Genomic DNA, 22,561 nt, shown 5'->3' on the forward strand with positions numbered 1-22,561 from the left:
GAATTCCTGGAACCTCACTTGCTGCTGTTCCTCTGGGCTCTTCCTGATGTCAACATTTCTACAAAACTATGCATGTCCTCATGCTACAATATTTCTGTGACAGATACTTTTTTTTTACAAGATTAGAATATGACAGTTATGTTGTGAATGCCCTAACCCATTTTGCCATTTGTGGTATGAGCAGGGATGACGTGTGTTCTTTATGGCTCAGAGATCAGTGAATAGAGACAGGCTTGCCCAGACTGTAAGAGAGGAATGTGGCAAAATCTCACAAAACAGCTTCTGCTTTTGCAGCCTGCAAGATGTACAATTTTTATTGTTTCCCATGGTGGTCATATACATTATTAGCCTGCAACTTTAATAACAGATCTCCTGTTGATGAATATTTCGTGTAATGCATTTACCAATGTCATGTCTATGAAATACTGTCAGAGGATGCACTATATTTTTAAAATAAGAATATACTGAATGGCAATGCTACTAATTCCTAATGAGTTAATTTCTGACTTCCATGGGATTTTTAAAATATGTAAATACTTACTGAGGTATATTAAACTTTCTATATGTCAGTTTTCCTCTCTGTTTTCCCCTAGAAACACTACGAAGAGTATGATGGCTTTGTAATTTTGCATGGGACAGATACCATGGCATACACTGCATCTGCACTGTCCTTTATGTGTGAGCATTTAGGCAAACCTGTCATTCTGACAGGTTCCCAGGTAAGACAGATTTACTTATTGTCCCCCCATTTCCTTATTAGATATTATGTTCTGAGTGACTGGGAACTTCACCAGAAATTGCAGGATCAATGTGTATTCAAGTAATGTATGTACATATTTAACTTGACAGAATGAAAGCACCTGGTTTGAAAGTGTAATTTTGGAAAGCGGAGGGTATAATGAAAGTTAATGAATGTTATATAAGGTCAGCTGTCAAGATTTACAGTTTACCTTAATACTCCAGTATTATTCACTTGTTCAGTAGATTGGAAGATAGTACAATATATTTGGATCTATTTATGCTTCTACACAGTATGTACACACTTATAAATATGCTTATATTGCACTTTTAAAAGTGGTTTCTCAAAGTGCTTTACAGTACAACAATAAAACAAAATGAAAATAGAGGAATATGCAAATGGTAGGAGGTAGTAGAAGGGGGTAGGGAATACATTAAGTAACCAGTTGAGTAAAAAATGTTTTGAATCTTGATTTGAAACCACTCAGGCAAGGTGTCTCTCTGATATGCTTTGGGATAGAGTTCTAGAGCTTTGGGGTATAGCAGGAGATGGCCCTGTCTCCCATAGAGTGAAAACAGGGTAGGGGGACAGATAGAAGACCAGAATTCGAAGGCTGCGAGGTAGGGAGTAGGACAATAATAGCTCAGACAGCTACTGATGTGCAAAGCCATGCAGAGCTTTATTTAGGTGAGCATAAGGCCTTTGAACCTGACATGAAACCTGATAGCCAGTGGAGGACTCTGGTGTAAGGTTAATGTGATTGTTTGCACTAGACCTGGTCAGGATTGTGGCTGCCGAATTCTGAGATGCTTATTGTGGATTTAGAAACCCCAGCAAGTAGAGCATTACAGTAGTCAGTTCAGGAAGTGTTGACCAGGTTTTCAATAACAGTTAGCGACAACATAGGATGTAGTCTGGCAATATTATGAGGTGGAAGAAAGATGTTTTGACTGTGTTTCACATGTGGGTCAAATGTCAGGCCTGGGTCAAAATTCACCCCAAGTTCTTCAATTTAGACTGAAGCTCAGGTAGAGTAACATCTACAGTTAGGGTAACTGCACTGGCTTTAGATAGTTAATGGGGCATGCTGATATACATGCCTTCAGTCTTGTCATAGTTAAGTTGAAAGAAATTTTGAGTCATCCATGTTTTTATGTAAGAGATGCAATTAAAGATAGGAGAGACAGCCACGTCAATGTGTGGTCAGTGTCACTTTCAAATCTCCCAGATTAACCGTGCCCCACACCTAGTTTTACAGTTTTGTGACAAAGATGTTGTTGTTTTTTCCATTTAGCTGTAGTTACCAAATATCCTTTAAATTTTTTTTAGCTAGATTTTATTCAAAACCATTATATACTTGTACAGTATCTTTAAGTCAAAATCCTTTCAGGTTTTAGTTACAAATATTGCAGATATAGTCTGAGAAAGAAAATAATAAAACCACGTGTTTGAGATTTGTGTGGAACATAAAAATAGATACTAATGAGTCATCTTTACGTCATCATCTTGCTTAGTGCTAGTAGCTTAATTAATTTCTTAAAATATTTAATGGAGTTTGCTTCAAATAGACCAGAAAGTAGTGCAGGCATTCTCATTTGAATTGCCTATAGAACGGTAATATCTTTCTTGTTGTGCGGTGATCTAAACTAAACTTAATATTACAAGTGAGGTCTAAGTAATGCATTGTACAACTTAACAATACTGACCCAATCGTGAATTTTGCCTTCTTGCTTGTGCTGCTGTTGCACTATTTGAAACTCGTGTACTGTACCGTATGAATATGACAGAGTTACTGACAATAACAGTCTGTCTGGATAATTAATGGATGATCTGTCTGATCCTAGAACTCTTCATTGTAATGATCAGCTGATGACCTCAGTCCAGTCTGAATCCAGATTTCTGAATCCCAAAAAATTAGAATTCATTCTGCTGCTGCTGGCATTAATTACATTACCACTTCATTTACAGTAAGTAGGGCCTGGGCACCATGTCAGCCTCTAGAACTGGCTGCCATACAATACTCCTTAAATGTGCAAATATTGTGGTGACAGTTTTGCAATGCTTCCTTTCCTTCAGTCTTTCTCACTTCCTTGGTTGCTAACAAATTATTAGAGGAGTGGTCTGGAACGTACTCCTATCACTAAACTGCTTGAGGTTTCATTCTTGAGTTTGTTCCATAAAAAGTCCACAGCATTTTACTAATTTACATTTGCCTGACTCTAGGCTATTTAAATGTAAACTGTTGCCCTACCATTTCTTTGGGCTTGCCTTTCATAAGCACTGTATAGCGACTTATACTACATTCATTTCCAGTGCTGTCTAAGCTGAGTGCTAGGTCCCTAGTGCAGGTTTATGAAAAAGAATGCTCAGCACCTCCACAAACAGACCAAGGTGATTGGTATACATGCCGTACGGTTTAGATGGATGCTGCATGCCTGTATTCTGCTGAATACAGCTGAATTATTATGATTGTTCAAATTCATCCACTCCAGGAAGTGGATCATGGTTTTTGTTAAATACGGAAGGAGGAATTACAGGTGCTTAACTTCACCCACTACAGGAAAAGGTCATGGTTGTTGAGAAATACTCAAGTTCTTACATGCCCAGCTTGCTTTTAACGTTTCAGGTTCCTATCTACGAGATGAGGAATGATGGTCGTGACAACCTCTTGGGGGCGCTGTTGATTGCTGGACAGTTTGTGATTCCTGAGGTGAGTGTTGATTCTGTACAGCAGAAAAAACTGTAAAGCCTCTGCATTTTGCTCCTGTTGGAATGCTGCGTGATGTTTCCATTCTGGCCATAACCTGTGACAGACACTGGTTCTCAACACACTGTTCAATATTGATAACTTTGATAGTTATAGAAATCCAGTTTTATCCTTATTATGAATACATTTTCAGCAAAGTAATGTTAAATATGTGCTATATATGATAAAATACCAGCACAACTGATTAAATGTAGATCTTTTTCCAGTTTATTTGAGTCTTGTTAGCAAGTAATATACAATGTTAAAGAAACTCAAATTAATAACACACTGGCAAATGAGCTATTTAATTGCATTGGGTTAATTCTAATGATGAACAATTTTTATAACTAGTCACACTTATTTAAAAAGGAGAGAGTTTTTGTATTTACTCTTTAAGCTGTGGGGGGGGAAAAAGTAATGAAGTATGTCATAATTACTATTGTCAATATTTTGTGTTCCATGTATACCACATGTGAGCCTTCCTAGGAGTTCAGCATATAAAATGCTTGTATTTCTGTTCCGATACAAACTTTTGAGTCTGACTATATCATTAGCCCCCTGCCACGTAGATTTGCCAGATAATGGTGCACACTTGGCAGATTGCTGCTTGGGCATCTGTGGGCTTGAGTACCTTTGGCTTGTCATGGGAAAATCACATTTGCTGGGCATTCTATAAACTTGCTGTATTGGCAATGAGAGATGCCTAATTTCACCAGCTGGTAACTCCAGTGTAGGAGTGAAAACTGGTCAGTACCTCCAACAGCAAACGTTTTGAGAGCAAGTCCAAGAAATTATTTTCCCTCTAATGAAGGTTGCTGAGGTGAGCTGAATTAATTAGTGATGTTCTGTGAGAGGGGGGCGGGAATTGGTGATTTCACAATAGAAAAAAAAATTCTCGGACTGGATCCAAACTGAAACCACATGTTTCCAACAGTATTAATTTATTTATTCTCTGTTGCATTTGAATTTCTTCTGTGAGTATCTGATGAGGCCAGAGAGAGGATTGATGAGTGAGGTTTACTCTTCCAAACTGCTGGCCTGATACTTTGCCAATACTGATGCTTTAAGAATTTCTCAGTGGCTATGTTTCCTGCCATTTCCAAAATGTCTGGCTTTCCTCTCAAAACCTGTAAGTAACTTAGATGCTAAACTTCAAGCCACTTGCCAGCCTTCACTAATCACACTCTAAAGCATTAAACGTTCGCTGGGAAAATAAGGAAACAATATGGAACAATGTGTGACAATGTACTTTTTCTTATTTTCTTTGTTTTGTACCTGTCACAATTAATCTCCTTTGTACATGAAATTTCATGGATGGATATGAAGCAGTTTTCTCTGAAGCCTTCACGTTATTTTAATTTAACGTCTTCTGCAGAACACCCAAACAAATTAATGCATAAAAGAATTATAGGAACAAATTACGATGTGAACCTGTACTTCTTTGTTTCACATGTAACGTTGCAGAGAAAAAATAAACAGTTATATTGATTTATCCACTATAATAATGTTATGAACTATAATAATGTTATAATGTTATGAGATGTACTAAATACTAATAACTTTTTTACAGTTCTCCGTTACTTATGCAGTGACTTAAGTCACCTTGGAGTTTCATCATATTTACTTTTTTTAACTTTCAACAAATCTTTCAGGTCTGTCTGTATTTTCATCACAAGCTCTACAGAGGGAACCGAGTGACAAAGGTGGATGCTGGGAGTTTCAACGCCTTTTCTTCACCTAACCTTGCACCACTAGCCAATGCTGAAGTTGATATAAAAAGTAAATATTATTAATTAGGTTGTATAGTGGCATGGTACTTAGCGCTACTTCATCACAGCTTGGGTTCTGGGCTGGGTCCCAGAATGTGGCTCCATCTATGTAGAGTTTGCTTGTTCTCCCAGTGTTCGTGTTGTTTTTCTCTAGGTGTTCTGGTTTCCTTCCAAAGACATGGGAACCTAGCCAGGTTACCTAGCTAGGTCTATTGTTTCCCTGAATTGGCTATGTTAACCTGCAAGTAACCACAAGTGATATGTGATAAATTGATATTTAAAAACATATGAAGAAGAACCTATTCTTCTTACTAGTTTAGCTCTAACTAGTTTGCTAAATGAAGGTTAGTCTTATTATGATTTTTGGAAACTGAAATAATATTGAAAAGACAAAGTACAAAAATACTAAAGAACAGTTCCGTGTGTTTCATGAAGCCTAATTCTGTTTTGAAAAAGACGAGGTAGGAGCAGAATCGTATCTTCCACTAAAGAAGAAAGTATCATATGAACGGACATCACAACACAAAACATCCTGGAATAAGAATTCTTTCCTGGCAGACTTAAAATACATGAAGAAATGTGAAAAATATAAATCTGCAGTAAAGATCTCATGAAAACCAATATAATTCAATCTACTTATCTGGTGTAAACAACTGCTTAATTCAAATGGATAAATAGAACCGAAGCTGATAACAGTGGAAACATCATTGTGTGGTTACAAAGGCTATAGCCACGTAGCTATGAAAGCAATGTAAATGTAAAGAGCCCCTTTACTGTGGTGTGTTATTCCTTGTGCTGCACTTCAAGTTTTGTACGTTTCCTCCTTCGCTCATTAATAGCGCCTTTTCTTGTTTGGTCTCATACTTTCTTAGTTTCACCAACCGCACCTCAGACAGGAATTCTTCCTTCAGATTCTTTTTAATGCCTCATTTATTTCATCAAAAGTAGTCACAGTGTTAAAATTTGTGTATGTCCGTTACTGGTTTTGCAATAAACCATTTAATTTGAAAGCAAAAATGCTGTTTTCGTAGGCTTTTGGTAACACGCTTAAAACCAAGGAAAGCTAGTCAACACAAAATGTGTCCTGTTCTGCTTACTGTGGTTCCTGTCTGGTGTGAGAATGAAGAAGAGGATAGAAATGGTAATGGGGCAGTGGATTTCTGTCCACTCTCTAATTCAGTGTTGAACATAAGGGATAAGAGTGACGTTATCATTGAAGAATGAATGTGACCTTCGTTCGCAAACCCAGACATTCTGTGACAAATTCTTCAGATTGTTTCGGATTCTGGGAAATTTCTTGCTGGGAAATAATTTTTTCTAAGCTTTCTAAGATTAAAAACGTAACATTGAGAATCATCCTAAAAGAAGCCTGACATTGGGAGAGCAGTCCACGTTAAATGAGACCATACCCATTTCAGCAGTATTGCAGAAGAAACCCATTTCTTGAAGTGGTAACCTACATCCTATCAAGTGCGTAAAAGAGTCAAAACAGGAAATTAATGAGAATGTACTGTGAAGTAAAAATCCACCGTAATGGTACTAAATGTATAAAGATATTTGACAGATGTAAATGCAGAATGTGCTAGCTACTAGCTATACGTCTTCTGTAATTAAAAGAATATGACATCAGTATTCCAGGCATAAAATATGTGATACATTCTTTGAAATTCTTGTGATTTAATGAACTTTTTAGAGCTGGGAGATCTAGGGAAGCTAGCATTTTGCTTTACCGAGACAGATGATTTATAAGACCTAATCCCATAAATAAAACTGCGGATGTAAGGGAAGTAGGCAGTAAGTTTTTCGCATTCCATTTGAAAAGCCAACTCATTGTTTTTTGTCATACTGGGATGAAGCGTTGAATAATGAAAACAAATTTAAATAGTATTTACATAAGTCATGTCAGTTTATAAAACAGTGCTTGTTCAGGTAAATTGCTCAATGATTTTCTGAGATTTTGCGAGTCTTGAGATTCACAGCAATTGCTACAGTGTTGAGCTCATTTAAGCTTTAGCACTGTATTAAAGGTTAAATATATTAGATCACACCTATCCATACCATTTTAAAATTCAGTATCAGAAATTTTGCATAACCACATTTGTTAATAGAATTAAAAATAGAAAAAAGTGATCCTTTGAGATGCAACAAATGAACCTAAGAGGTTACAAACAAGAGGAGACCATTCAACCCATTAAGTAGTTGTTAATTAATCTAAGGATCTCACCCAGCCATTTCTTAAATGCGCTTCTGTGTAGTTTCCACCGATGCCCTTTTTGTTTCACTGTTTATTGTGGAGATATCTGTTGGGTGGTCTTTATCAGTACCTTGTATAAATACTTGAATCAGGTCCTCTTGTAGTGTTCATAGCTTTAAAAAAAGATTCAGTTTCTTCAGCTTCTCAGTGTAGTACATTCTGTTCCCTTAAACCCCTGAATGCTATGTTTTCTCTTCAGTTGATTCCAGAGTAGCACTAGCTTTTCTATAACACGTTGACCAAAATTGTATGCAGTATTCTGAATGAGGCCTTATTAGTGTGCTGTATAACTTTAACATCCCTTGATTTCAATGCTACGCTTTATACTATACAGTATATCCTAGCATTTTCATTTTAGTTTCTTCTCCACATTTTCAAAAACATGTAAATAATGTGTCAATCTAAACATGTTCTCATAAGTACTCAAGAGATGAACAATTTCAAGAATAGATGTCCCATCATATTTTTAGTTGTGCAATGAACATAGACATTGGAGAACCATTCAAATAGAATTGGAAATGCATTAATTCAGGAAGCATATATAAACTTTGAATTATGTTTTTTCAGACAACATTTTATTAGTGTTGATCAGAATTTCCTAACATTGCAACTGATGTATAAAAGTAAGGTTGCTTTGTGAACTCTGATCCCTTGATGATAACTCAAATTTTCAAGTTTTCCTGAGGAGAGGTTGAAGCTCTGCAATATTGTCTGCACTCGACCCACGTTTCATAGAGATATTCAAGTAGACTTTGTGTTTTCACTTGCTTCTTTGTGTTTCTGAAAGACCTGCATTTTTTAATCTCTATAATTCTGACCTGCAGCCTTGAGTGATGTTTCTGGAAGTATGTTCTGAAACAGATGCTGAGAAATAAAAATGGGACTACTAATAATGTTTGTCCTTTTCCCCCCCCATCCTGTTTAGTTAACTGGGACACAGTCTGGAGAGCCAACACCACAGCCAAGTTTTTCATTCAGACAAGCATGAACAGGAATGTGGGACTCCTGCGTCTCTTCCCTGGAATCACTGCAGAGACTGTAAGCATATGTCAATGACTCCCCAGTTGCTCAATATGGGAAAATAAAGATTTTAGCAACCCCAAAAGTAATCTTTACTTCATATGTTGTAGGGTTTATGTACTTGTTTATTTTTGTTCTATATAGAAATCATCTTGTATTTATGTAGCACCCTATATGTATAAAAAGGCACAGTATCTCGTATTTTATACAGGCTTTTAGTGGAAGTGATGTCGTGTATCCAGTGGAAAATATTTACTTTTTATTATTTCTCACCTATCTTTGATTATTCAGATAGTGAAAGAGTAAACTTTGTTACTGGTGACCATTATTATGCTGCATTAGTGTTTTACCCAAAACCACAATCTTGTTCTTTTAAAAGAGGCAAATAAAAGGATCTGCTGAGAAATAAGACAGGAGTAATGCAAATTTTAACATTTATGTAGCATTTGTACTGCAAAATGTTTGTGTACTTAGATTTCCAAGTATATTGACAGTGACCAAGTACCTTTAGGCAAAACTTATTTATTTTTTGGTTTTTTTGCTTGGTTAGAGATATTCAATGTTAGTTCACAGGGCAGGTTTTACGCTTGCTAGGAGCACTTATGCTGTGAAAAATGAGACAGAATTATGGAGCATGTCTAATTACCAACAAAAGCAAGGGAGTTGGCATTGAAATTTAAACACTTACTATGCGAGCCATTAAAAAGGGGGAGAATGCTTTAGTGCCAAAGCTGGAATTTGTGCTCCTTTAATATCCCTTTGCATGTTTTATGGCTTTTATAGTCTTATGATTAATTGCCTTAGACAATTTTATTTTTCCGTTGTTTTCCTCCTACAGTATGTACATTTCCTTCAACTGTAATTTAATAGCCAGGCCTTTGTTCCAGGTAAACAACTTACTTAGTCAATGTGAAAGCCTTACTTCTCAAGTCCTTCTGGGATATTTAGGCATGGAATTTAACCAAACGTCCTAGGTTAACGTCTGTGAGCAGTAGGTAATTTAGTCTCCCCTTCTTAATCCAGTTTCTACAGCTTCCCAACTGTCACTGCTATGTCTATGTCACCAGAACGCACACGGCAACCTCTATATCTCATTATTTACACTTCATGTTCTGGAATGAGCTGTTCATAAGTTAAACTTATTTTCTATATGTCTTTTAGGTTAGTCTTCCAAGAGTGAAAGTGGACTTCACCCACCTTCATATACTGTATATATGTACACATTTTATATTGGTTAGATATGATCAGAAATCTCTACTTCTCCACAGAAACCTCTGGAGTGTGGATCTCTTGCCTGGGATTGTTTAGTATAGCAGTGAGTCAGAACCACCCTTTGGGGAGTTTGCATTATAGGCTACCCTGTCTGCCAGGATTGATGGTGCTCTTTCTGTACCACCATCACAATGAATGTTTCAATTTTAAACCATGGCGGGGGGGAGGTGGTGGTGACCATTTACTGCTAAGTTGATTTTAAGAGTAAATGTCTTTGTGCCAGCCAGCTGGTGATCTATGAAAGCACCAGGGCACAATTTGCAGAAGACCTGACTGCCATATGAATATGTATCGTAAAAATTGCGTTTAATTTCCAGATGCAAGCTATCGCCCAAAACGGAATCGGATGCACATCTTAATTGTGCACATGAATTACTTTAATACTCTAGACACACGGAGTAGAAACAGATGGAAGAGCAGTGGGCAACAGATTATTTGTTTTATTAAAGCTCCAACTGTGTAATATTCCTCTGCGGGCCTATTGCTGGTACATGTGTGTTTGGAATGTGGGTATATCATCTTGCTGCCATAATGTGTGGGCACTGCGGAGGTTGTGCACCTATCTTATGGGAAATTCACAGCTTCCCCGATGTGAGGGTTTGGCATGGCATGCATCTGGGAATGCAATGTCGTTTGAAACTTGTCTCATTTATGAGTACCCATCTATACCGGTTTGCTTACTAATAACAAGATTATGGTGCCAACGGGATAGCAGGTAAAATGTTTAGCTACAATGCTACACATCTTTAATAAAAATTCAAATTTTCTTTACTCTTTTGGGATGATGAGATGAATACTAGGATGTGCTATATGTTGCCTATGTTTTTGGGTTAAAGGCTTTTGGGGTTCAGGACTTTGAGTTGCAAAGGGTTCTTTAATAAAAAAAAAGTCCTAAGGCTTCCTGGATGTCTACAAGTGTAGGACAAGAGTATTAAGAAGTTCTTAGTTTAGGATTCTTATACTTTTTTTTTCTATTTGTTGGTGGTATTGTATAAATAGCATGTCAGATGTAAACAGGAAAAATGCCTTTGATGGTCATCTCATTTGACACATATTTGGCAGTTTCGTGCAAAGTATGTGTCAGTGAGAATGTTCACATCTCTTCAGTCCTTCATGATCTGTTTGGATGCTTGAAACAAGCTGGATTCAATACCAAATGATTATTCCAAAATAATAGTCAAATTTAAATTCCTGATGGTGAAAAAAGTAGCTGGTTGCCTGATCTGTCAAAGGGCAAAACAAATGGATCTGCTAAGTAAATCTGTGGGATAATATTTGCTTCAGCATCTGTCTTGTTCAGGACCCTGTAGGAGGTAAATTGGCTTCTGGAAAGTTAATATGAATTCAATGGGTCACAGAATAGTATGCAAACCATTTTCATTTTCTCATCACAATAAGAATGTGGTTCTTTACAAATCTGTCTTATTAAAATGATACAGAGCAAAAAAGCAATGTCACCACCTCAAAATTTGCAGCAATTTATATAATCACATTTTTGGATGGGTACATGTCAGCAACCTTGGTTAAATAAATCTTGTTTTCTCCCTTGAGGTGCGTGCTTTCTTGCAGCCCCCTATGGAAGGAATTGTCCTGGAGACATATGGCAGTGGAAATGCCCCTGACAATCGAGCCGATTTGCTAGAAGAATTCCGCAAGGCCACAGACAGGGGTGTCATCATGATCAACTGTACACAGTGCTTACGGGGTTCAGTCACAGAGTCCTATGCCACCGGCAAGGTATGCCAGTGCAATCTGATATGTTGTTAGAAGATTAAAAGCTGCACTTTACAGTTTATGTAATATCTTTGCTTGCACACATATACAGTATCTACTGGGTAGAATTCTAAATGTTTTTTTAAGGAGGCATGTACACCTTAGCTATGTGAATCTTAGTATATGTGTAAGCATTAAGTACCCATTTCCTGCATCAGTTACGTTGTACCCCTCCATCTGCCTGAATTACTATTACCTTTAAATAAGATTTTTTTTTCATTCTACCTAGTGGGAGGTTCAACCTTGTCCTTAAGCTGTCAATTTCTCAGCCATTAAGGGCAAAGCCAAAACAGTATCTCCGATTGCTCACCCACCAAAATCCCTTATGGGGATTGTTTGAAGCCTCTGAAACTAAAATGTCACATCGAGCTTCTTTATATGCTGACTAGTTTGTCTAGAGTAGGGACACTCAGCATGTCGCCCCCAGGGCATCTTGGAGATCAACACACAGATCTTGTACTGGTGCAATTGTGCTGTAGGTACCTGGTGGCAAATACTTTGTGGTCTGTAATTTATTTGTGATGATTATGTATTTGACCATTATCTCTTATCTGCTTACATACTTATATTGATGTCTCCCACTTATTCTTGACATCAAGAGTCAGATTTCCATTATTATTTGGGGGTAACAGAACACCTTCCTCTATCCCAGACTGCATAATCTGTCCAGTAGGTACTTTACCAAAGGCCTCTAGCCAGTGAAATGATCAATACACATATGGGTTACCTTAATAAAGGTGTGGTGTTAGTCAGGTTACTGGAAAGTACAGCTAAAATAATGTGAGCTTGTGTTGTGCTTGTTATTCATGTCTACTCTTAAAGTAGTTTAAATTAGATAACCATCATGGTATCTAATGCTAGACTACGTTTATTTTCCTTACATGTGACCTATAACAGTACATACACTAAGTGCTGTATATGTAGGCTTGAAATTAGATGTGCAGCACTCGTGAAAATGGCACATCTCCCAGATTGCACTATTTCACATTACCAGAAAATCATTTTTTTTTAAATGGTAACATGAGATCTAGACTTACCTATGAATTCAGTAAGGCACTCAAGAAAGAACACGGCTAGTACCTTTGTAACAGTTGACTTTTTCAGAAGTTTTGCCGTTTTTGATTGGTTTCTCATCAGGACATAGTTTCATTTTCATGTCATTTTGCCATTGTTGTTTTAAATATGTAAACTTTGTTACAGGCACTGAGCAATGCAGGCTTGATAGCAGGTTGTGACATGACACCAGAAGCTGCCCTTGCGAAACTGTCATATGTACTGGCAAAACAGCATCTCAGCTTGGATGAGAAAAGAAAGGTACATTTTTTTAGATTAAATAAAATGCATCAGTGCACAAACCATCAGTACAGCAAGTACAGATACCATAGTAATCGGAAATATTTCACATTTGTAAAGTTCCCTGTTTCACCTTAGTTGTTATTGGTATAATATTACACCAATATTCTGTATTTGTATCATAAAAGCACTGGTGTAGAAATCTGCAATTCAGTCTTCTAGTTTCCTGACATTTAGCAACTGTACATTTCTAATGATTTTTTAGGCTATAACTTTATAAATGTAAACACTTAAAACAGTTTTCACCTGCTCATGTACACCATTAACAGAAAGCCTATTGGTATGAATATGAGAAACATACTGAAATTCTCATTTGAAGGGGTAGCTTTTAATTTGCTTATATATTTTCTATAAAAACAGACTGTAGTGCAGATCTTTGGTACTTCTCAGCCTACGCATGTAGGTGTGTCCTTGTCTTTATAGGAGTTACACAACTGTTTTCAAAGCTTAGGCCAAATAATACTGCAGCTTTTGTGCATTGAATGGCTTATTTGGAATTTTGCAAAACAATACTGTTGCTCATGCTTTTGTAAAATGGTCCTTTATTGATTGCAAGCTACAGATTCACAGTCCATCTACCCTTTAACAGAATGATAATAATTCCCAATAATTAGGAAAACCTAGAACCAATTTAGGAAGTGCAGGTCACAAGGTGGGTCGATACCCTGGACGAGAATCCAGTAAGATTTATAGTAGTAGATGATTTTTTTTTATATTTGCCTACTATTTAAAATTCCAGCCCAGCCTTTGTCTCTGATATGATGTTCAGCAAATTTCCTGTAACAACTGATGCTAAATTCTTATGTCCACATTTCTCTGCTTTATCTCTGATAAGGTGATCACGTTTTCACCCAGAAACTAAATCTGTGTTAATGATCAGTTTTCATGATAAAATCTATATGTGGCTATACGCTATGTTTTCCTGTCTGATATACAGTGTGCTTTGACAGTAGTTATCCTGTAATATTGCTCAGTATTCATGCTTCTGTATGAGCGTATGGCTATTCACACTGTTTCTCAGATGCTGAGTGAAAACCTAAGGGGGGAGATGATTGCATCGCTTCAGGGAGCCAAGTTGTCACTGAGAGACAGCAGGTTCATCCAGGTCGTTGCAAAGTCACTGAGCATCAGCTGCAAAGAGGTGAGAAGCACGATTTACATGAGTGTCTGGTTCTTTTCCTTTTTTAAGGTATTTTAAGAACATGGGATGTTACGACTGAGAGAAGGCCATTTGGTCCATTTATCTCGTTCCATTGCTCGTAGCTAAGATGAGTTTTAGACCTCTGCATAGACATTTGTGAGAGCATATCAGGATTTAGTAAATGCAGTGATGTGAACTCACATTAAACACATTTGTTAAATGTAGCAACAAGTATAGATGAAATATAATACAGTTAATTTCTCCAGCTTATCTTAGAAGATACTAATTAAAAAACAAAAAAATTGTGTTTTCTGAAGACCAGCAGACCCAAACATGTAGTATTCAGTACATAGTCTAGTCTAGTAGGAAGCAGTTCCGTATATTTTACTGCTTCGTAACTAGTTGTGACTTATTTTTACCGCATATTTTGAATAAACTGCATGTACAGGATGGCACAAGGACAGCAAACCAAAAGCACAGAAGTAAATGGGGGTCTCTAATAAATATTTTGTAATATTATGTCTTCTTTTATTTATTTTGTTTTTGTTACCACTATAGCTTGCCGGGTGGATTTCTGATAAAGATATCCAGCATTCTATGGTACCCGTATTAAAGAAAAACGAAGCAAAAACCAAAGGGCATTTCCTTCTTTAGTTGTGATAGAGATTATGGTCACCATAAGGTGCAATGAAAGAATTCACAGAAATAAGCATCTTCTTTAAAAGTCTGATGGCTGTTTTTTCCCCCAATTACAACATGTGAACAATATCTGTTTTCTTCCAGCATCAAATTAATTTATTCTGATACTGGTACTTCTTTGTCAAAAGAGAACTCCAAATGCTCCCTTTGTCATATGGCCAGTATTAACATTCAGACCTGTTCGCCTGTCTTTTCAATATTTCTGTTTCTGTACAGTATGTATATTTCCCCCTGTGACGCACTGATATTGATGCTTTTATTAAAGATCACAATGGTATCATTGAGTCTGGAGGTCATAGGTCTGTCATCTTAACTGCTCCTCTGCTTCAGGAGCTGGAGGCCATCCGTGATGCCCTGACGCCTTCATTGGCTTGTGCTGCTGCTCAAACTGGGGACATAAATGCCTTGGAAGCCATTCGGGAAATGGTAAGCTACCTGCTGCCATTATGTTATACTAGTATTAACTGCAGAAGGTACATGACGAGAATGTTCACAAAGTGTGTAAATTTCACATTTGTTGCATTTCTGCTCCACATCTGAAAAAGGCTAATAACATTCTGGCTAGAATTCACATATTTTACCAAAGCAGAATCTTGACTTATGAAATTTTTATGAGGTGGATTGTGACTAAGCCCAGATGGCCCGCACATCATTATATTGGTTACTATAAAACCGTACAGTTAAAGAATCACAGCATTCAGCATGATAAAGAGCAGTGAATTAACAGGGTAATTTTGATACGTTATGGTATGTTTTTTTCAGAATAAAATCTAAAATCTAAAACTGTATACTTTTACACCCAAGGCTAATGAGGTGTTGTCTAACAGAAATTAATTAAATACGGGATGAAGTCCGCTAAAAGCTTGTATATTTTTAATACATTGTAATGTGGTCAAGAGTGTGCATCCATCCTATTTGCTTTGTTTCTAGGTCTTGAAGACCTGAAATATGTCCTTGGAATAATGGAATTACCTCAATGCTTCATAGCAGAAGAAATTGTTTAAATTAATGATTACATGAATTTTAATTACAATATGGCCATGTACTGGAAAGCACTTGTAATTAATGTGAGAGCAGAAAAGAAAATGGAGGATGGTGATAAAACAGAAATGGGAGCATATGGAAATTGTAATAAATCTATATGTGGTGATTAAGGTAGTATGATGTAGAATGCAGTGAAGTGAGGTAGAGGGGAAATTCAAAAAACATTTTTACACTGCGATACATTCAGTCCGAATTTTCACTGTTTGTTAAGGGACAAAAAATTGAAAATTACAGTTGAAATAGTCACAGAAGAGAAACAAAACACGCAGGAAATCAAACCAGATAGTGCACACCTTTGTTTACAAGGGCTCTGAGTACAGAGCAGACTTGTTAGACCTCTTTCCTAAAGCCACTCACTGAAGACATCACTCTGGGAGACGGACAGTCACGAGCCCGAGGAGGAAGAATGCACACTTTGTGATTCAGTGTATCTCTCCTGGGTTTCTCTAGTGCTGTTCCCTGTCATTACAGTGTAGCAGGTTCATCCTGATAAACCAGTTTGAGTGAAGCACAGCTCACCCAGAAGATGACAAGAGAGATTCCTTGTTCATGTTTTGACATGGGTGCACTTTGTATGTAGAGTACAAGTCTTTTTTTAGGTCAGAGACTGGCTATGATGATAAAGTCATCTTTGGTTCCTTGAATGAGGGAAGGTGAACTCTTCACACCTTCCGAAGGAGAGAGTCACATAATAATTGGAAGATTTGCTAATGGCAACAAATGCAAACTTTTATTCTCGCGTAACTGACTTTCAGTCTGGTGGTGTAGATAGGTGTAAATTCCAAGAATATTTAGACAGAATGTTCAAGATATTGTCTCTTGCTAAAACAACAATGCTTCCTAGATATTATCTATGATTTATGGCTGGGTGGCCTACAATTATTAGACAAAGAAATAGTGCACTGCTATAAACATGCCCAGCACATGCTGTATTTAGTGGAGTGGGATAAATCTGAAATTGTTAATATTCTGTCTGTAACTCTGCCAAGAAAAAATATAAACACTTTTTAAGCAACAAAAAAGCAAGCCTTCAATAAATGACACCTACTGTAGCAGTGAGTAAAATTTGTTTCTGTGATTTAATGTACCCAACTTGCCATTTGTGTTATCTAATCATGTACTAATGAGAAATGCTTCTTCTGATTCAATCAAGTATGACTTCCCTTTAACCTAATTAACCTTTAACAGGTTTATTTTAATCATTAAGTCTCAGCTATTATTTGGAAAGAGCAAATGTATTTTGGGGGACAGAGAAAATGCACAAAATACACTGTAAGTTCTTTTAAAAAGACTTGAGGGTTGCTTTTATAGGTTTTTGTAGAATAATACATATTTTAATACATTTTCCATAATATAAGATGGTTGTTCAACACATCGATATTAGAACAACGATTGATATTAGAGTGAAAAAACACTGCAAAAAACCAAGAGGATACTTTTTTTTGCTTGTATCCTTGTTATCTGTATGTTCTCAGAGTTAGAATTATCCTTCATCACTTTATTGTGTGTGGTCTGTGTAATGGTAAAATACTGCAGCTGTACTTTCTTTTAGGGAAGCGACCTGAATAGCAAAGACTATGATGGTAGGACTCCACTTCATGTTGCGGCCTGTGAGGGTCACCTGAAAGTAGTACAGTATCTGCTGAGCCATGGAGCCACTGTTTACACCAAGGATCGCTATGGCGACACACCTCTGAAGAATGCAACCAGGTTCAGGTACTGTCACAGATTTTTTTATTTAGCAATGTAACTTCATTTAACCTTAAGTAGTTTAACACATACAGTAAGGTGGTTAGGAGCAAAGACAATGACTATTACAAACAGCATCAAGTTAACAACTTCAAATCAGTTAAACAATAAATAATAAAATATTAGATCAGATGTAAAATACCTTTCTGTAGTACAGGTTATAAATAAAATGTGATGTTTTCAAAAATACTTTATTGGTTCGTGCATAATATTGCACTTAGAAGACCCACTAATTGTAAAAAATGCAAAATGACCTTCCTACATCCATGGAATCTACAGAGATTAGTGAATGTACAGACTAGATTAATTGAGATGATAAATTGCATTGAAACACAAATGTTAAAATTCACATTCAAAAATTAAACCAATACTGCAGTGAAAATTGGTGTATTGCTCAACATGGATTAAAAACTTACCTTTGATTTTGCATTTTGGAAATTTCAGTTTGTAGAGAAACGAAAGCTTTATTTTGCATCTTTTCTCATCTTTTTTTCACCTTAATTCGGGCCTTATTCAATCCCCCAACGTAGCATCTTGACTTAAGTTTACAATACAGATAATGTAGATTAAATTCTAGGAACAAAAGTTTAAATTGGTCATTTTGCTACGGGCAAAAGGGACAAGTCCTGAATTTTAATTTTCTCTTGGAATTCCACAGTGATCTTTATGTTGGTCCCACTCCAGTGGAAAAATTAACTACAAATAGGGGCCAGATGAAACTAAGCTGCTGTGAGATCATTAAAAATGTTAGGGGTAAACTATTTTTGCCCAAAGTACTGCTTTACAATTTGGAAAAATGTCCATGTAGGGATTTAGACTCTCATTCTGGGTTTATCATGGGGGAAAACAATAATGGAGTTCAGAGGCCATTTAATTAATTATACTTAATTAGGCTAATTGTTAGAAATCAATTTCTGTCATTTTGTTATAATTAATTTGACTGTAGCAATGCCTGCCTACAAATATATTGGGAGAGTATAACAGACCTCTTTAATTTGTGATGTTACTGTTAATTTCACCTAAAATTAACAGTAACATCACAGTGTTTTCAAGATAAAAAAAGAGTACTAGTGCTTTCCTCATGATGAATGTCATACTTTCATAAGACAAATTTCATAGGGCACATGGAAATTAGTTAAAGCCGGTATGCCTTTTACAGCCTGACCCCTAAACACAGTATAACCATAACTTTGGCACACAGTAAATTGCGCCCATGATTATTTTCTTGATTACAGAAGAAGCAGTAAGCCTTATGAAAGATGGTCAACCACATCCATTTTTTCAGACTTTTCAATATTAAGCATATAAAAAGATCCTTTTCTTAAGTGATGATGGCTGGTCAGCCTACTGCTAAACTAAACAGCTTTTATGTAACATTTTTGAGATGTGTTGTCTGGCGATGTGCCAAGCTTTTCATTTCTCAGGGTAAGCACAATGTCATGCTGGCTTTTGATAGCTTTTCTTGTTTATGTTTTGTTGCTTATTGTCAGCTATGGTTCAAATACTTAAATGTAAGCTCTTTGTGCATCCTGATTTCAGATGTACCTATGGACAAAAGTAGAATAGGTCTTTGTACGTACTAAAATAAATTTCAAATGCAGCACTGGTTTCGTGTCACTGTATAAAGTGTATTGTGAATTCTTCCACTTTTTAGGTCAAATAAAATTTAATGTTGTATATCTCTTTATACCAATGCTATCACTTTGAATTACACATTCAGTATCTAAAACTATGGCAAGCAATTTCCACAATTTTCGTTTCGTCCTGATCATGAAGCATTTGTACAGCCTTGTCTTATTTATCACTGGCAAATTGTGTTGTGCAAAGTTATGCACTTTTATGGAGGGAAATTAGTGACCCTCATCTGATGAGTTTTCATGTAGAGGTTTTCGTATATACCACCAGTCTTTCGTAATTTAGGATTGTCAGTGAATGATGTGTTGTGTATTTAAAATGTTCTCCTTCCCTGTTGAAAGTACGTCATGAGAGTATAACTCCCATTACGTGTTCCAAGACAAGCTCAATGTGGCTTAAAAGCATCTCCAGCTTAGTTACAAGTGCAGGTTGATCTCTCTGAAAAGTGAAAAGGCAAAGTTTTGCCTGTAGATCTGCCTTCTTAGTCTAACCAGGACAGGAAGTTTAAATTTCTCCAAATTTAGCCTTGTTGACCTTGTATAAATGGGTTGTTACCTTTGATATTAATGATTTAATATCAGTACTGACAGGTGATGACTGAGAGACGTCTCTCACAGAAACCGTCTCTGTGGCTCAAAGAGTCAGGTTGAATGTGACTCTTCTATTGTTCTGAATTTTCCTGATGTAATTGCTAACTCTGTCTTGAAAGACAGCAACAAGAGTTATTACCAATGAGAAGGGACTGTGATACTCAGTCAATCTTCTGCAACATGTGCTAACATGCCAGATGCATCGCCTACTACCAAACGACAAATTGAAATACGGAAGGTAAAATGTTAAAAAAGGTGGAGAAAAGTTTTCATTCCGTATTTGTCATTTAATGCTTCTCTCTTGTTGCAAATGAGCATCAATAAGTGCATGTTAATTGCAATTAATTTAATGTATATGCTGTTACTAAGTGTCCGCTGAATCACTTGTGATAATAATGGTGATGTAAAATAAATATGCAATCTTAAAGATGGTAGTTTTATGTCCTCAAGACCTGCTTATGAAAGCTGAAAGACCATGTCTTGCATTGAGCTTCTGCCTTTCATGGCCCTTTTGATGCATATGAAGTAAAACAAACTACACTCATGAACTAACATCCATGCCTTTAGATATCTATACATTTAGTTGTAATGAGTGGCATCTTTCAGAGAAAACTGGCAAACACATGGAAGAAGAAAGATGAAACAACTGAAATACTGTCATCATGAAATTATTAATCATCAGTATGTGGAAAGACTCATTAGGGAGATAAGTTCCTACGGATTTATTTTTCTTTTGTATACCACACCCATGAGTGTGAAGGTTTTAGGAATTATTCCTTTATCCACCGATTTCCTCCTGCAGTTTCTGCAGCTCGTACATTATGTTAAAACAAGGTTTTCTTCCATCTTATGCTGCTGCCAGCAGAGCTAGGTAAATGTACAGACACTGTTTTAAAACCAGACTTACCTGCTTATTGGTATTGAATTCCATTCTGCAGCAAGCATAGAAGTGAGGTGTACAATTCCAAGCTAAGGCAAAACAAATCATGTGTTTTTTTCTTCCAGTAAGTGAAGCTGCTCATAAAAATGTCTTTAATCAACAAATGAAATAGGTCCTGGGCACAAATTACAACTTTGTTTGATAAAACACAGAAAGTATTGTCTGCACTATTGTTTCACTGTTCTTTGGTGTGTTTTACTGTTCTTTATCATGTGTTCACTGCGCTGAAAGATCAGAGAAGTTCATGCCTATTTTTGGTTATTGAAATAAAGCCTGTGGTGATCCTTTCCTAGGTTATTTATGCTTTTACAAAAATATTTTGCACTAGTTTTTATTTCATAAGGCTTATGATTTTCCACTGTAATCATGAAATGTATTGTATGAATATAGTTGTTCTTTTTTTTCCAATGCTCTTCTGGAAACCACAAACGTTCTGTGAGGATCAGTCTTGACTTGTCCCTGCTTGCCCTAGGAGCTGTTAAGCACTTTCTGCTTAATGTCCCTTATGAATGCGGTGCTAAGAACTGTTTGGAGTTCATGACTCATGACATTTGCTTTAAGTATACACTGTTCTGTTGGCTAAGACACTATTATGCGATTCCTTTCCATGAAGCTATTTTAAATTTCTTATGCCACAAATCCCAATCCAACAATATGATGATCTAAGGTGAAGATGTATGTTATCTTAAATACATTGCTTCTCTGTAAATAGTGTGAGCCTACCAAAAAAAAGCATTGTAATCACTCAAGCCTCAAGGTTTTAGTGTTTTGCTTATCTTAAAATAAAATAAAATGCATAATAATCACTTATTGCAATCAGTATTCTTTGCATTAGTTCATACTTTAAAATAATATCTTAAAAGAAAACTGTGTTAAATTAAGATATTCAGCTTGAGGTTAACATCTCATAATCAGGAGTCATATACATTCAAACTTGTGGTATTTATAATTAGAAATGACACTCTTGCTACAATGCTTTTTTATATGCAAGGACTATACAAATTGACTTGAAAGACCTGCCTATTTAAGGACAGGACTTTTGTGTTATTGAATCTTCTTGCTGAGGAAGATGAAAACAATTTTCTGATTGGTTGTAATGAAGGACTGTATAAGCCAGAAGTAAACTACAACTTTACTAATGGAGGTCTGGAATAAATACAATTTTTGTATAGAAACTGGTAGTTTATCTGAAAAGATTGCTTTTCCAAATTTATTTTTTTGATTATCTTTTCTTGATTTGAATTTAATGTTTAGTCAAATTTGGTAAAGGTTACGCCTTCACCATTGTCTTGAACTTTGCATTCTTATTATTTGTTAAACATATTTCAAAACATATGACAAAAGTTTTTTCTTTTAATGTAATTATTACTGTTTATTATGATGTAAATGTTAAAAAAATAATAAAATCAGTGCTCAGAACTCATTATTCTTATTACGTTTCTGGATGTTAGAAAAATCCATCCTGTGTACAAGTCATGTAACAGACATTTTTCCCTTTGAAAATAATAAAGCATTGCGGTGTGAGTAGATAAGGGATGCAAGGGGAGATTTATCCACAAAAAATCACATCTACTTTTATTTATCTATGGCAAAACATGTAGGAGCACAGAGCATGTAATCTGAACACTAACTAAAGCAGGAAAAACTTTTTTCATTTTAAAATCCACCACCGTGGAGGTGGTAGGTGGTAGGGATATTGCAAAGGTGTTTTTCTTCTGACATGGCAGAAAACTGAAATATAGAGTTGTAAAGAAAATGGTTGCCAGTCCTTAAAATTCACAATAAGTGACCATAGCATATAGTTAATACAGCTAAATGACTAAAAGCTCAGGTGAAA

The 22,561-nt window shown here is 36.2% G+C and overlaps 1 protein-coding gene across 4 annotated transcripts in view; it reads left to right on the top strand.

Annotated features, from left to right (window-relative positions):
• The window catches only part of aspg (asparaginase homolog (S. cerevisiae)), a 53,989-nt gene that overhangs the window by 25,087 nt on the left and 6,341 nt on the right, over window positions 1-22,561 (top strand). For all 4 annotated transcript variants that reach the window (XM_069193324.1, XM_015350860.2, XM_015350858.2 and 1 more), the window contains 9 exons: window positions 594-719; window positions 3,366-3,449; window positions 5,138-5,264; window positions 8,434-8,546; window positions 11,352-11,537; window positions 12,774-12,887; window positions 13,948-14,067; window positions 15,097-15,192; window positions 17,363-17,526. In XM_069193324.1, coding sequence (XP_069049425.1) covers window positions 594-719; window positions 3,366-3,449; window positions 5,138-5,264; window positions 8,434-8,546; window positions 11,352-11,537; window positions 12,774-12,887; window positions 13,948-14,067; window positions 15,097-15,192; window positions 17,363-17,526 — 1,130 coding nt within the window. The remainder of the gene's footprint in view (window positions 1-593; window positions 720-3,365; window positions 3,450-5,137; window positions 5,265-8,433; window positions 8,547-11,351; window positions 11,538-12,773; window positions 12,888-13,947; window positions 14,068-15,096; window positions 15,193-17,362; window positions 17,527-22,561) is intronic.

The sequence above is a fragment of the Lepisosteus oculatus genome, chromosome 8 (genome assembly GCF_040954835.1).
Source record: "Lepisosteus oculatus isolate fLepOcu1 chromosome 8, fLepOcu1.hap2, whole genome shotgun sequence".
Lineage (NCBI taxonomy): Eukaryota > Metazoa > Chordata > Actinopteri > Semionotiformes > Lepisosteidae > Lepisosteus > Lepisosteus oculatus.